The sequence below is a fragment of the Arachis ipaensis genome, chromosome B4 (assembly GCF_059453495.1).
Source record: "Arachis ipaensis isolate K30076 ecotype BB chromosome B4, ASM5945349v1, whole genome shotgun sequence".
NCBI classification, from domain to species: Eukaryota; Viridiplantae; Streptophyta; class Magnoliopsida; order Fabales; family Fabaceae; genus Arachis; species Arachis ipaensis.
The window spans coordinates 2,672,768-2,685,660 of NC_142439.1; the positions used below are offsets into that span (position 1 = coordinate 2,672,768).

General features: G+C 36.0%; 1 protein-coding gene and 1 pseudogene across 17 annotated transcripts; one reads left to right on the top strand and one right to left on the bottom strand.

Moving 5' to 3' along the window:
* Positions 1 to 565: 565 nt before the first annotated feature.
* On the bottom strand, positions 566 to 6,502 carry LOC107638237 (Putative methyltransferase family protein). Of its 17 annotated transcripts, none has more exons than XR_015880926.1 (13): positions 6,411 to 6,502; positions 6,159 to 6,284; positions 6,012 to 6,074; positions 5,734 to 5,800; positions 5,508 to 5,608; positions 3,866 to 3,910; positions 3,488 to 3,784; positions 2,998 to 3,100; positions 2,256 to 2,343; positions 2,107 to 2,156; positions 1,935 to 2,010; positions 1,707 to 1,802; positions 566 to 1,042 (listed from the first exon to the last, which is right to left on the bottom strand). XR_015880926.1 is itself a non-coding variant. In XM_088484164.1 (12 exons), the coding sequence occupies exons 1-11, from the start codon at positions 6,435 to 6,437 to the stop codon at positions 1,740 to 1,742; spliced, it is 1,047 nt and encodes a 348-aa protein (XP_088340290.1). In that variant the 5' UTR covers positions 6,438 to 6,502; the 3' UTR covers positions 566 to 1,042; positions 1,707 to 1,739. The 17 variants fall into 17 exon arrangements, 11 of the variants coding, with proteins under 11 accessions (XP_088340290.1, XP_088340289.1, XP_088340300.1 ...); XR_015880923.1 differs by having other exon boundaries at positions 6,159 to 6,293; positions 6,411 to 6,494; XR_015880927.1 differs by lacking the exon at positions 2,107 to 2,156.
* Positions 713 to 1,132, top strand: LOC110270843 (protein RALF-like 32 pseudogene; annotated as a pseudogene).
* Positions 6,503 to 12,893: the final 6,391 nt, after the last annotated feature.

A 12,893-nucleotide genomic window follows, 5' to 3' on the forward strand; every position in this document is an offset into this window, starting at 1 on the left:
TTTTGGTTTTGTCCGAGGAAGACTCCAAGCGGCGCGGACATGCAGGGACTTCAACCTCGGGAGATGGCTGTTAAAAGACAACGCGAATGGCGGCTGGGCGACTTCCACGAGACGACGACAGGGGGTTCGCCTGCTGCTGCTCGTCTTCACAATGAAGGCGCCCTCGAGGATGGTCGATTCGGCGAGGGGCAGGATGGACGACGGGATGCAGCAGAGAAGAAGTGCCGGATGTGGGAAGGTCCTCCTTTGTCAATGCCGTTCCAATTGGGGGTAGGAGAAGGCTATTACTTCCTGAATACCGTTTGAATAGTGAGGAAGGGGAAAATTTTTTACTGCTAGGTCAAAGAAGGTGGGAGTGGGTGGGATGATTATGATGTTAGTAATTAAGATGATTAAAATTAGGATTTAGAAGGGCATGTATACGGATATACTGTGTTAGTAATCTAATTAGGCTAATTTTTAGGGTCTGTTGTTCATATTATTCAACAAGGTCATTGTCTACCTAGCATTCCCCATCAATAATAATTAAGACGTTTTTTTTCAGCATCAGTGGCACATGGGAAAATAACACTGGCAACACTTTTGGGCCACAGTTTTATTGCAGTGCGTTCCACATGCGTACCACTAACGGTGGCTTCCACTTGCAAGTTGCATCTCTTTTCTATAAACGGGAGTTGTATATTCTTCCTCTATATAGTGCTTATTGAAGTGGAAGGAAACATCAAAAACACAAGAATGGATTCAGAATATACCATTAGGTTTCAGAATTTCTGTTGCTTCATGATAGTTAGCTATATGCATTTAAGTACAACTGTATTCTCGCAAACAAATCATGCATACACATACACATGCAATGGTTCTATAGCTGAATGCAACCAAGAATATGAGATGTTGATGGAATCGGAAATAAGCCGACGATTTCTGGAGGAAAAGAAGTATATTTCTTATGGAGCTCTTGGCAGAGATAAACCAGCTTGCAACGGTGGTGAACGTGGCGAAGCTTACAGTAAAAATGAAGGGTGTCTTCCTCCCCCTTCAAACCCTGAAAATAGAGGTTGCTCAAAATACTATCGCTGTAGATCTGATTCTTAAGACTGCAATTTTATAGAAGGATCTTAATATTGTTGATGAAGCATGCATTCAAATAAAGTTTCTAATAGTCTACTTTCATCATCAATTGTTACATCTATGCTACTAATCTCACCTAGTAAAGGTTGTATGTTTCTCACTTTCATGTCCTTATGAATGAACTTGTTAGGTGTTCTGATCATTAGTTAAGATTAGCCTCTAGGGAGAGTTTGAGACCCAATATTGAATTAAGGTACCACTTGTATATCAGTATATGGCTAGAGACAATTTGGGAATATAATAGAATAATACCCCAATTCAGTCTCTAACAAATTTTTAGTTAGACACTAGTTTTCAACAATTTTTTAATCACCAATTTAATCCTTAAATTTTTATTTCGTTAGACAAGTCAGTCTCTATACTATTCGTCTATATGTAGAGACTGATCTAAAAATTTTAAAAATTTTTAGGGGAATGATATTTCTTCATTAAATAAAAGGGATTGATTTTTCTAACTCTTCTATCAAAATTTGACATATAGATTGGTTTTACTAACAAGAAAAAAGTTAGGAACTAATTTAGTAATTAAAATTTGTTGACTGAAAATTTGTTAGGGACTGATTTGGAATCTTACTCACAGTTCAGATCAGGGTGCTTTGGCAATGCTGCTATCATCTATACTGGATTTTGCTTCCTTGAAGCCACATGGGTTGGCTTTTTCCTTTCTCCAAATCCTATATCAACTATTTATTTCTTTAGATAACTATTAACAAGAAGCTTTCATGCCTGTTCCGAATTGCATTCAATGGAACTTGTCAACTTGGAAATAAATGCTAGAGATGAATGAATGACTAGATTTGTATTACCCAATAAAAACGAACATTCCAAGGAAACCAACAACAGTATAAGCAAGAGCAGCATGAAAATGAGGGATGATATTCTCTACAAAATAAAAGAGCACAAAGTTTCAAATAATCATTACAAAAACTCGTCCAGCAATATTAATCCCTCAATTGGACATAAACATACAAAATGTACCCTAGACTCCCTTCCAACAGCCCCCTTTCCAGCTTCATCCATTACAAACTCTAGAAAAAAATGCAGTGGTCATGTGCAGATTTTCCAATTTGAACCAGGGAAAAAAAAAAAAAAAAATTATGGATAGTTTGATTGAAGGAAGAAAATACCAGTATTACTTGGGTTTAAGCCTCCACACTTCTCGCACATTAGATGAACCGTCTGTGATTTCAGCAACCAGACTACTAGCCATCACGCCTGCTCAAATAAAGGGCACTCATGAAATCACAACAGCTTAATAAGTGGAAAGAGGAATGAGCAATGAACCAGTAAATATATCATGATGAAGATGGCATAGCATGCTTGATAATTCCCATTGCGCAATATGATCAAACTTTTGATACTACAAGAGGATATGAAATTCACAATTCTAAGATTAGGTGCCAAATAATAACTCAGACATAAGACTCCTTGTATGCGTGTAATTAGGATGGAAACCTAGGGGTGCGTTTGGATTGTCTTTTCACTGTTTTTTATTTTCAGAATTTTGTGAAGGAAAAAGAGAAAACAGGATTTTATTGTTTTTCCTGATTTCTCTTTTTCCTTCACAAAATCCAAAAAACAAAAAATACTAAGAATGAAAACAAAATGAAAACGCAAACCAAATGCACCCTAATAATATTTCAATAAATTAGTAGGGCTGTTATTATTATGAGTTGTTTGCATCAATGACTATTTTAATTTTTAAATTTTAGAACTGCTGAGTAACAAGATATACAAGATCAGAATAATTTTATTGCACTGATACAAAGTATTGGCGTCCCTGAATAATTTTAGAGGATTGGCACAACTGAATTGAGGACATATAAATTTTAAGTTTCTCAATAAACTAAGAAATGTAAAGATGCTCACCATCTTTCTCAACCACAGACAGAAAACGCCGAGTTCCACCACCTACTCCAAAATAATATTTCTTTGCGGCAAAATACAAAGTCCCATCAGGATGTCGGAGGCACTGTTAATAATTCAATAGATAAGAAAACCAATATGTTTATAATTAAAAAAATATACATAATTACACAAACAGAAAACGAACTTAAAGTACGTTGCAATGACTCGCCATAGAAAACTGTTGCTTTAGTTAATGACAAAGACTTTGCCTCAATGTGTTACAGAAGGTATAATTATGTATTTGTTGTAATATCAGCAAAAATATCTGAAGTTTTAACCTCAAAAGTCGCACATACATAATAGGTTCCAATCTTATATTAACAGCAACAACAACAAAACCTTATCCCACTAATGGTGTCGGCTACATGGATCAAATAACGTCATTGTGCCTTATCATGTATCATATCTACAGTAAGATCATTCACTCATAGATCTCGTGTATAAAACATACCTTCTTGATAAGATTATAGAGATTTTGGAGACTGTTGATTGAGTAAACTGTCTCTGCCATTAGAATAAAGTCATAACCAGCATTTTGATTGTCTTCTACATGTGTAGCAACATAAGGAAGCAGCTTATCAACTTCATTCCAGTCACCAGCATAAAAATGAACGTCTATCTTGTCACAATTTGTCAAGTTTGATGACAGTGGATGAGACTTATTGGAAAGATTTGAATTTAAATTGGGAATGGTGAGGCAACGTAGAACCTCAGCATTGAAGTCTTGAAAATGTACAGCAGCTGCCCCCTTAAGCAACCAGAAGAAATACATTATTATGTTTTCTGAATTAAAGGACTCTGATGCAGTGCAAGTTAATCATAGACTCACCTCAAACAATGCAAAGATTCCAGGCAGTCCATGACCACATCCAAGCTGAAAATACAATACAGAAACTGAGAGAGAGTAGGATAGCTTACACCAAAAGATATGCCTTATGCATGTCTTATTAATTAACTTCTATAAAAACTATAGATTTCTGAGAGAAAACCAGACTAGGCTCAAATGATCAGGTTGTCAAGTTCGCAGTTCCTAAGAACGGACAAGGGAGCTAGGAACGTAAAGCATAGGATCATAACACAAATGCTTCTACCTATTCATACACAGTAATATATATCAGTATATATGTACTTATGCAAAATAAAAAAAAACTGTGATATATCTAAATATATTTCATATATTTGTTTCAAAATTATTATTCATGTGAGTTTGTATTCTTTTTTACCAAAAACAAGTTAGCCATATATCAAAACAAAACAAACAACAAACATGCAGAAAAACAATAAAATTCTGAACGGGGAAGAAAAACACCAGATTGCAAAAATACATCTAGGAAGACGAACAGAACAGTAAGAACTGAAGGACAGCAAAGCAAGGTCATCTTCCTCATGGGTCCCCGTTGCACCTCAGCCATTAGGATCGTCACAGATCCCATCAATTATACTCCATCCTGCCACGGTGTCACCACCCCGGTTAAGTTGCATCCCGAGACACGTGGCAAGTTGCAGCTCCAACAACATCAAGCACCAATCAGTTCAAACTTGCTCTCTCTCTCTCTCTCTCTTGCAGCAGCAAGTAGGTACTGTGGTTCATTAAGGTAAAATTGGGGATTTGATACATTTAGATTGGGGAAAGGCCAGCAGGCTGGGGTTTTGTGCTCCCTACCCTGGCCGAACATCCAAAAATGAATGAAAAATCCAGAGTAAGTGTTGAGAACTGTGTTCTACATGTGATTTTGACAACCATGCAAAATATTGTGTATGCCAGGAAGAAAGGGGTGATTGGTCCAAGGCCAAAGGCTGAGAAATGAGATAAAGAAAGGAGTCCATTACTAGCTCACAAGGAGTGTGAAGGTATTGACTGTATATGAAGGAAGGGTATATGCAGCACTGAGGGAGAGGGAATTAGTTAGACTGCCAGTCAGTGAGTTACATTTCCAAAACAAATTAGCATAAATATTTTCATATATCTATTTTATGTTACTTTGTTTTCTACTCTGAGTCTCTGATCTCATTGTGGCAATGTGTAATATACACCACAGTATTTGATTTAAGCACAATTCAAGTGTCTTCAATTGATAGATTTTCGGAAAAGTAAATTTTATGGGATAGGATTTAGACCTTTGACCTCTATTTAGTGTAAATATCATAATCTTTCTAGAGAAATTTCCCTCTCCGATATTTTAAAGAATTGGAAACTTATGCTTTTTAGTTATCTTTTCCTTTTGTTTGTTTTCTACTCCTCTTGTAAACAGGATGTGGTATATCCCCTAGTCCCGTAATCTTGCATTAAAAAAATTCGTTCGCTTCACTTATAACCCTACCACTAAACACAACAACACTAACAATGATTGTGTTGAAGGAATAGAAGCAATGTATTCCAAGTACTACAAAAGATGTATGCCGCAATGATATTTTACAATAACATTCAGTGCAGAATCAAGACAACTAAATTCATAAAGGGGGAAGCCCACCTCTAACACTCGCTTGCCGCCAAACGAGATAAGCCCACTTTTGATATCACAACGAAGGGCTTTAATCAGATCAAGCGAACCTTCCCACAGCTTCAAACCCCCTAGAATCCACAGCCAAACATTTTTGGTAACCAAAGTGAACAAACACCGAAACTGCTTTATTAGCCAAACATGAAGATCAAGCAAGAAAAAATAAACAGAAATGCAAGGAACAAAATGTCACTACCTTCATATTTGCCAGGAACTAAGTCAGAGTTAGATAAACCAAAAACTTGTTGGGTATTCACTCGGCCCTGACAATAGTACATACGAAACAAATTCATCCACAGAAATCACATAACAATTAAAAAACTAAGCAACAATCTCACTTCTAAAATCCTAGGATCATGTTTGGATTTCATATAAAAAAATTAAAAAGAAAACTCTTCCTTTAATAACAAATAAGATAAGATAACCCAAATCCAAATACAAATAACGAATTGTAAACAAAGAAAGAAACTTTACCTTGAGCAAAGTAATTCCATCTAAATTTACTGATTCCACACTGTGTTTGACGGAAGAATGAACCTATTTGGATGAAAAAAATCCCCTTTGAAGAAACGGCACCATTTCAAAGCAACCGTTATAAAGAAACAAAAGAAGGAAGAAAACCTCAGAGGGGAGAACTTCAACGCAAGGAGGAGGAGGTATAGAAGGTGCTTGTTGTGCAGGATCGTCGAAAATTCCAAAACCAGAAGCGGTGGAAGAGAATAATTGAAACGTTTCGAAACTTGGTTTCTGAACATTCTAAGAGAAATGATATTACAGCAATAATAATGATAGTAATCAGAGTAAGTGCAACGCATGAATTGAATTGAATTAAGTTGAGTGGTATGAAGAAGGAGTTATGAATTGAATAGTGACCTCAGAGTTTGAGTTGGTAGCCGCCATTTGTTGAGCTTCTTCAGTGATACCACAGTAGCTGGCGCGGTTCTGCTAAATAGAAATGCTTTTATTAAAAATTTAGAGTCAATTTCCGTCCGATCTCTGACAATTATTTCGAAAGCACAACGAGGTCTCTAAAAAAATATCTAATCCGACTTTTGATATTTTTTTTGGGACTCATTAATTTCTATGACAAAAAAATTAATATTAATGTTTTTTGGCACAGAAATTTTTTCGTGACTAATTTTTTTTTATAGAGGTAGAAGTGATGATATATCTTAATATTGTAATTTTTTGTGTTTTTTAAAACTGTAAAAGTAGACAAATCGAAGGATCCGATTTCTGTACCTAAAATTTTTTAATTTTTTTTAAACACAAATCGAACGGTCCAATTTGTGAAGATTTGTGTACCTTTCACAAATCGGATGGTCCGATTTGTGTATCTCTCACAAATCGGACAGTCCGATTTCTGCTTTTCTAGTTAAACGATTCCATATATGAGTATAACACCCTAACAATTTACATTTAAAAAAAATACCACTACTACTTCAATATTAAAAATAAAAAATTTAAATTTTGTTGTCTTTTTAAAATAATTGTCAGGAATCAAATTGAATTTTTTTTTGTCAAAAATTTTGTCTTTCGAAATAATTATTAAAGACTGTTTTAAATTTTTCTCTATATAAGAGACCTCCTTCTTGAGTGTACACTGACACTCGAACAAAATATTTTAAAACGTCTTTTAATAAGAATATTTCATCCTATTAATCAATTAGATTATTATATATTAAATTTTTAATATACGATATAAATTAAAAATGTTATTATTATTAAAAAATATTATTATATTTTAAAATTATTATTTTAATTTTAATATTAATTTTTAATTTATTTAAAATTAAATTTTTAATAAAAATTTTATTAGAGGATTATTCTTCAAAGAAATCGATCTTAAAAAAATCAATCTCTAGTCATTATCCATCTGATACCTACACTGGTCATGAAAGAAATTAATTTCTAGTCTACTAAAAAACAAGATCTTGTTTTTGAAATAATCGTAAGTCATATTAGTCTTTTTTTTATTTGAAAAAATAGTTTCATTAGTCCAAAATTTTGGAAACATTTGAAAAAAAGTACAAAAAAACTTTTTTTGTGAAATCATATAAATCAGAAGTGTAAACTTCGAAACAAGCATAGAATAAATCGTCAACTTTTTACATAATCATAATAAATATAATTTTAAGACTCAAATTTTATGGTAAAGTTTTGTGTGTGAAAAAAAGTCGTCTTCACTTAGAAAAGGTTAACACTTTTAAGTTTTTTATTTTGGAGTATGTGGAAGAAAGGAGCGCGGGCGGCGCGACATGTGAAGGAGAGAGATAGTGGGTAACACGAATGAAGAATGAAGAAGGAAGCGGGAGAAAGGTGATGGTGGAAAGAGATAAAAAAAAAAAAAAAAAAAAAGAGAAATGTAAAAGGGATTAGAGTTAGGGTTACCATAAGGTTAAAATTAAAATTTAATGAAAAAAGAAGGAACAAAAGTGAAAAGTTATGTGTCTTAAGAGTTGTGTTTTAGGATAAAGAAGAGATACTAAAGACACGTATTTGAGTATAGTTAATTGGTATTTCATAATTGTTTTGGTATAACTAAGTTGGATTAGTTTAGTAGTTAACTCACTAGTTTTCTTAAACAAGTGTTAAAAAGTTTGAATTTTATTTTGTGCATGAAATAATTTATTGGATAGCGACAAACCTTTAAATAAAGCGTCGATTCACGATGAATTAATCATTAACTTGTTAGGTTGGAGAATATGTGGAGGAAGAATTGTTTTGGTATTTATTTTGACAATTAATCTTTTTTTATATACACATTTATTTTAATAGACAACCTAATGGTTGATTTTGTTAATATCTTTTGAAAGGAGTAAGGTTGAAATAGTTAGAATCGATAGTTAGAATCTGTTTATAGTTGATAAAGACAGTTAGGAGTAGCCTGTATAGTAGGTAATCAGTCATAGCACTTGTAGAGCATATATAAGAAGAATAACTCTCTCACTGTAATAATATACAATAATAATACACTTACACTCTAGAAGTCTCTCTCATACTTTTTCGGGATAAGTATTGTTTTGGTCCCTCACGTTGAGGGTCGGAATCGAACCCGTCCCCGATCTAATTTTCGATTTAGAATCATCCTTAACGTTTTTTTTTTCGTATTAAAATCGTCCTTTTTAATTTTTATTCCTAAACTACCCTTCCTTTTTAATAAAATTTAAAAAATTAAAAAAAAATAAAACACAGTTAGGGTGGGGGGAGGGGAGACAGGGAGGGAAAGACCGGGGGTGGGGTGGGGTGGATGGTGGTGGGAAGGGGAGACCAGAGGGTGGGGGAGGGGGAAGGGGAGAGGGGAGACCGAAGGGTGGGGGAGGGGGAGACCGGGGGTGAGGTGGGGTGGATGGTGGTGGGAAGGGGAGACCGAAGGGTGGGGGAGGGGGAGACCGGGGGTGAGGTGGGGGTGGGGTGGGGGTGGATGGTGGTGGGAAGGGGAGACCGGAGGGGTGGGGGAGGGGGGAAGGGGAGACGGAGACGGGGAGGGGGAGAGGGGAAGGGGAGGAGGGGGGTAGGGGAGGGGGAGGCGGGAAGGGGTTTTATTTTTTTGTTTTAATTTTTTAAATTTTATTAAAAAGGAAGGGTAGTTTAGGAATAAAAATTAAAAAGGACGATTTTAATACGAAAAAAAAAACGTTAAGGATGATTCTAAATCGAAAATTAGATCGGGGACGGGTTCGATTCTGACCCTCAACGTGAGAGACCAAAACAATACTTATCCCTACTTTTTCTCTGTTCTTACACTATAGTTGGGGTCTTATATCTTTGATGGTATCAGAGGTTCAAATCCACAGCAATGGCGAAATCAAAAAGTAAAAAAGTTCAAGCGTTCACTAATCCAATAAGAATCAAACTCGATGGAGATAACTTCTTGCCATGAAAAGATCAGGTTGAAGGCACCGTTGAAGGATATGAACTAATAATAGAAGAAGATAAGAAGAATGGAAAGCTATTGGCAGAGTACAAGATTTGGGAAAGACAAGATACGCTAGTGAAAACATGGCTTCTTGCATCGATAACTCCCTCACTCATAGCTAGAATGGTTGGATGCACATACCCTCATAAGATTTGGAAAATGTTAGAGACATTCTTTGCTTCACAAAGTAGGACAAAAGAAAATTAATTGAGAATAAGTTGAGCAACATCAAGAAAAAAGGCGCAATGTGTGAATATTTGTTGGAAATAAAGAGAACAGTGGATGCGTTAATTTCAACAGAAATTCATATGAATGAAACAGAATGTGTGAATGCGATCTTGAGAGGGTTGTCTGAAGAGTACAACCCATTTATTACAATGCTCAATGCAAGGGAAACTCCAGTTACAGTAGATGTTTTTGAATTTATGCTTCTTGCTCAAGAGGAGTGCGTTGAGAAATTTAGAAGGTCAAAATTCATGGTGCAAGAAGATGTAGCATAAAGAAGGTACAACAGTGAAGGATTTGGTAGAGAAAATAGTGGACATTGAAGCCCAGTGATGGTTATAATAGAAGAACCGGTAGAGGTTATATGAATAATAATAATAATAATAGTTACCAGAATTTTCGAGGCAGAGGTAGAAGTTATGGTGCCTCAAGAGGAAGAGGCAGATCTTTTCAAGAAAGGCCTACATGTCAAGTGTGTTAAAAGTTTGGCCACTCAGCTTTGGAATGTTGGCATAGGTTCAATAAAGAATTCGCTGGTTTTGGCTCGCACTTTAAAACTGAAGCAAATCTTACAACCACAGATGCATTTGGGGCTCCTTCAACGGTGTTTGATCCAAATTGGTACCCTGATTCAGGCGCCACACACCATATGACTCCAGATGCTTCTCAGTTCACAGAGTGTCATCCATATAGAGGCAGTGAGCAAGTGCAAGTTAGGAATGGTAACTCTTTACACATTGCAAATATTGGTAGCTCTTTACTTAAGCCATTTTCTACTTCAAACTATTTTAAACTGAAAAGACTTATGCATGTCCCAGATTTAACCAAGAATCTACTTAGTGTTCATAAATTTGTGTGTGATAATAATGTTTGGATTGAATTTCACCCTAATACTTGTTATGTAAAATGTCAGGATTCCAAGGAAACACTTCTCCAAGAAATTGTTGATCATGACGTCTACGCATTTGGACCAAATCACAAAAACTTACCTGCTGCACATATCACCACTGTCAAAGAGAATGCTAATTTTCGACTTTGGCACCTAAGATTAGGTCACCCCTTTAATAATGTCTTGGCATGAGTCTTTAAGTCTTGCGATATTCCCTTTAAAGTTCCTGATTTGTTTTGTAATTCTTGTTGTATCGGGAAGTTTCAACAACTCCCCTTTCCTATTTTCACATCTAGATATCATAATCTATTAGAGTATACACATATATTTGGGGACCCTCTCCGATTCCATCAATAAATGGTTCTCGTTATTACATTCACTTTTTTTATGCATATTCTAAATTCACTTGGATATACTTATTGCACCACAAATCACAAGTATGTGCAATCTTTATGTAGCTTAAGATAATGGTGGAGCTCCAATTAGGTGTAAAGATTAAACAAATTCAGTTTGACAATGCAAAGGAATATGTTGCTTTAACTAAATCTCTCAGTGATGAAGGTATCCAACACAGGTTTTCATGCCCCTATGTTCATGAACAAAACGGCAGCGCAGAACAGAAGCACATACACATCACCACTATGGGTCTAACCTTGTTGGAAGAGGCAGGTTTGCTTATGAAGTTCTGGGGAGAGGCATTTGTAACTTCTGCTTACTTAATCAACTTGCTGCCCTCTGCTACCTTGAAATTTACCTCACCAAGCCAGAAACTGTTTGGCAAGACTCAGTCCCTAAATATGATGAAAGTTTTCAGTTGCTTATGCTTTCCCAGTACAAGACCTTACAATAAAACCAAGTTGTAGTTCCATTCTGAAGCATGTGTGTATCTCGGGCCTGCTCCATAATATATAGGCTTCAAGTGTCTGACAAGAACTGGTCGTATCATTATCACAAGGAATGTTAATTTTGAAGAAAAAGTGTTTTCCTTCAAAGATCCCAGCTATGGCTTCATTTCATCATTACCCAAACCTGCTCTTCCACCCACACCTATACCCTCTATTTCTCCTATTCCAAAATTGCCTCTCACAAACTCTCAATCTGAACCAACACCCCTAACACCAATTCAACCATCTACTTCAACATCACTTTTTCCAACTCAGCTCTTACTTAACCAACCCTCTCCACCCCACAGCCCACAACCTTCAACAAACTATCCAACCTCAAGTCATTCAAAATGCTCACCCCATGCTCACAAGAGCTAAGAGTGGAACCTTGAAACCAAGATTATTTGCAGCTGAGCTCAAGCCACTAGAACCAAAATCTGCAAAAGAAGCCCTCACTATTTCTTATTGGAAGCAAGCCATGGACAAAGAATACGCTGTCTTAATGAGAAATCACACTTGGGATATTGTCGAATTACCGCCTCAACGAAAAGCAACCGGAAACAAATGGGTCTTTCGTGTAAAATATCACCCTGCTGGTTCGGTCAATAAGTACAAGGGCCGACTTGTTGCTCAGGGCTTTCATCAGTGACTCAGTATTGACTTTAAAGAGACATTCAACTCTATAATTCATCCTACAACAATAAGAATTTTGCTCACTCTTGCTCTCTCTAATAATTGGCCAATCAAACAATTGAATGTCAATAATGCTTTCCTTAATGGAGAGGTTGGTGAAGAAGTTTATATGAAGCAGTCGTTTGGTTATGAAGTAGGAAATTCTAATATGGTATGCAAGCTCACAAGGTCGTTGTACGGGCTAAAACAAGCTCCCAGGGTGTGGTTCCTTAAGCTCAAAGGGGCGCTACAGAAACTTGGCTTTACAGCCACCAAATCTGATGTTTCACTCCTCTATAAAGCTATACCAACAACCACAATTTTCATTCTCCTTTATGTCGATGACATCATTATCACTGAAACTTTAGCTAGTGCAATTTCTGAGCTCATCAAATAGTTTAATGATAGCTTCTCACTGAAAAATAAGGGTAATCTTCACTACTTTCTTGAAAATGAAGTTCGGCTAGTTGAAAATGGTCTCTTGCTCACATAATCAAAGTACATCATGGACCTTTTAAAGAAGGCAAGTTTTGAAGATTGCAACCCTCTTCCCACTCCTATGACATTTAATTTAAAGCTCACATCCACTGCTGGTGACCTCTTAACAATCCGAGTCTCTATCAGTCCATTGTAGCCAGCTTGCAGTACCTTACTGTAACTAGGCCATAACTTACTTATCCAGTCAACAAGGTGTGTCAGTTCATGTGTAGCAACCACGCAAGCCTCACTGAAAAGCGGTCAAATAAATTTTGCGATACCTTCGAGGC

What these genes read in the sequence shown, in the direction of transcription:
- LOC107638237 (XM_088484163.1), bottom strand. Translation starts at nt 6,437, where the DNA reads ATGGCGGCTACCAACTCAAACTCTGAG. An exon ending in GTCTGTGGTTGAGAAAGATG is followed by an intron (nt 2,344 to 2,997) that starts GTGAGCATCTTT and finishes TTATTTGAGCAG; the next exon opens with GCGTGATGGCTAGTAGTCTG. An exon ending in GGAATGTTCGTTTTTATTGG is followed by an intron (nt 1,803 to 1,934) that starts GTAATACAAATC and finishes TAGTTGATATAG; the next exon opens with GATTTGGAGAAAGGAAAAAG.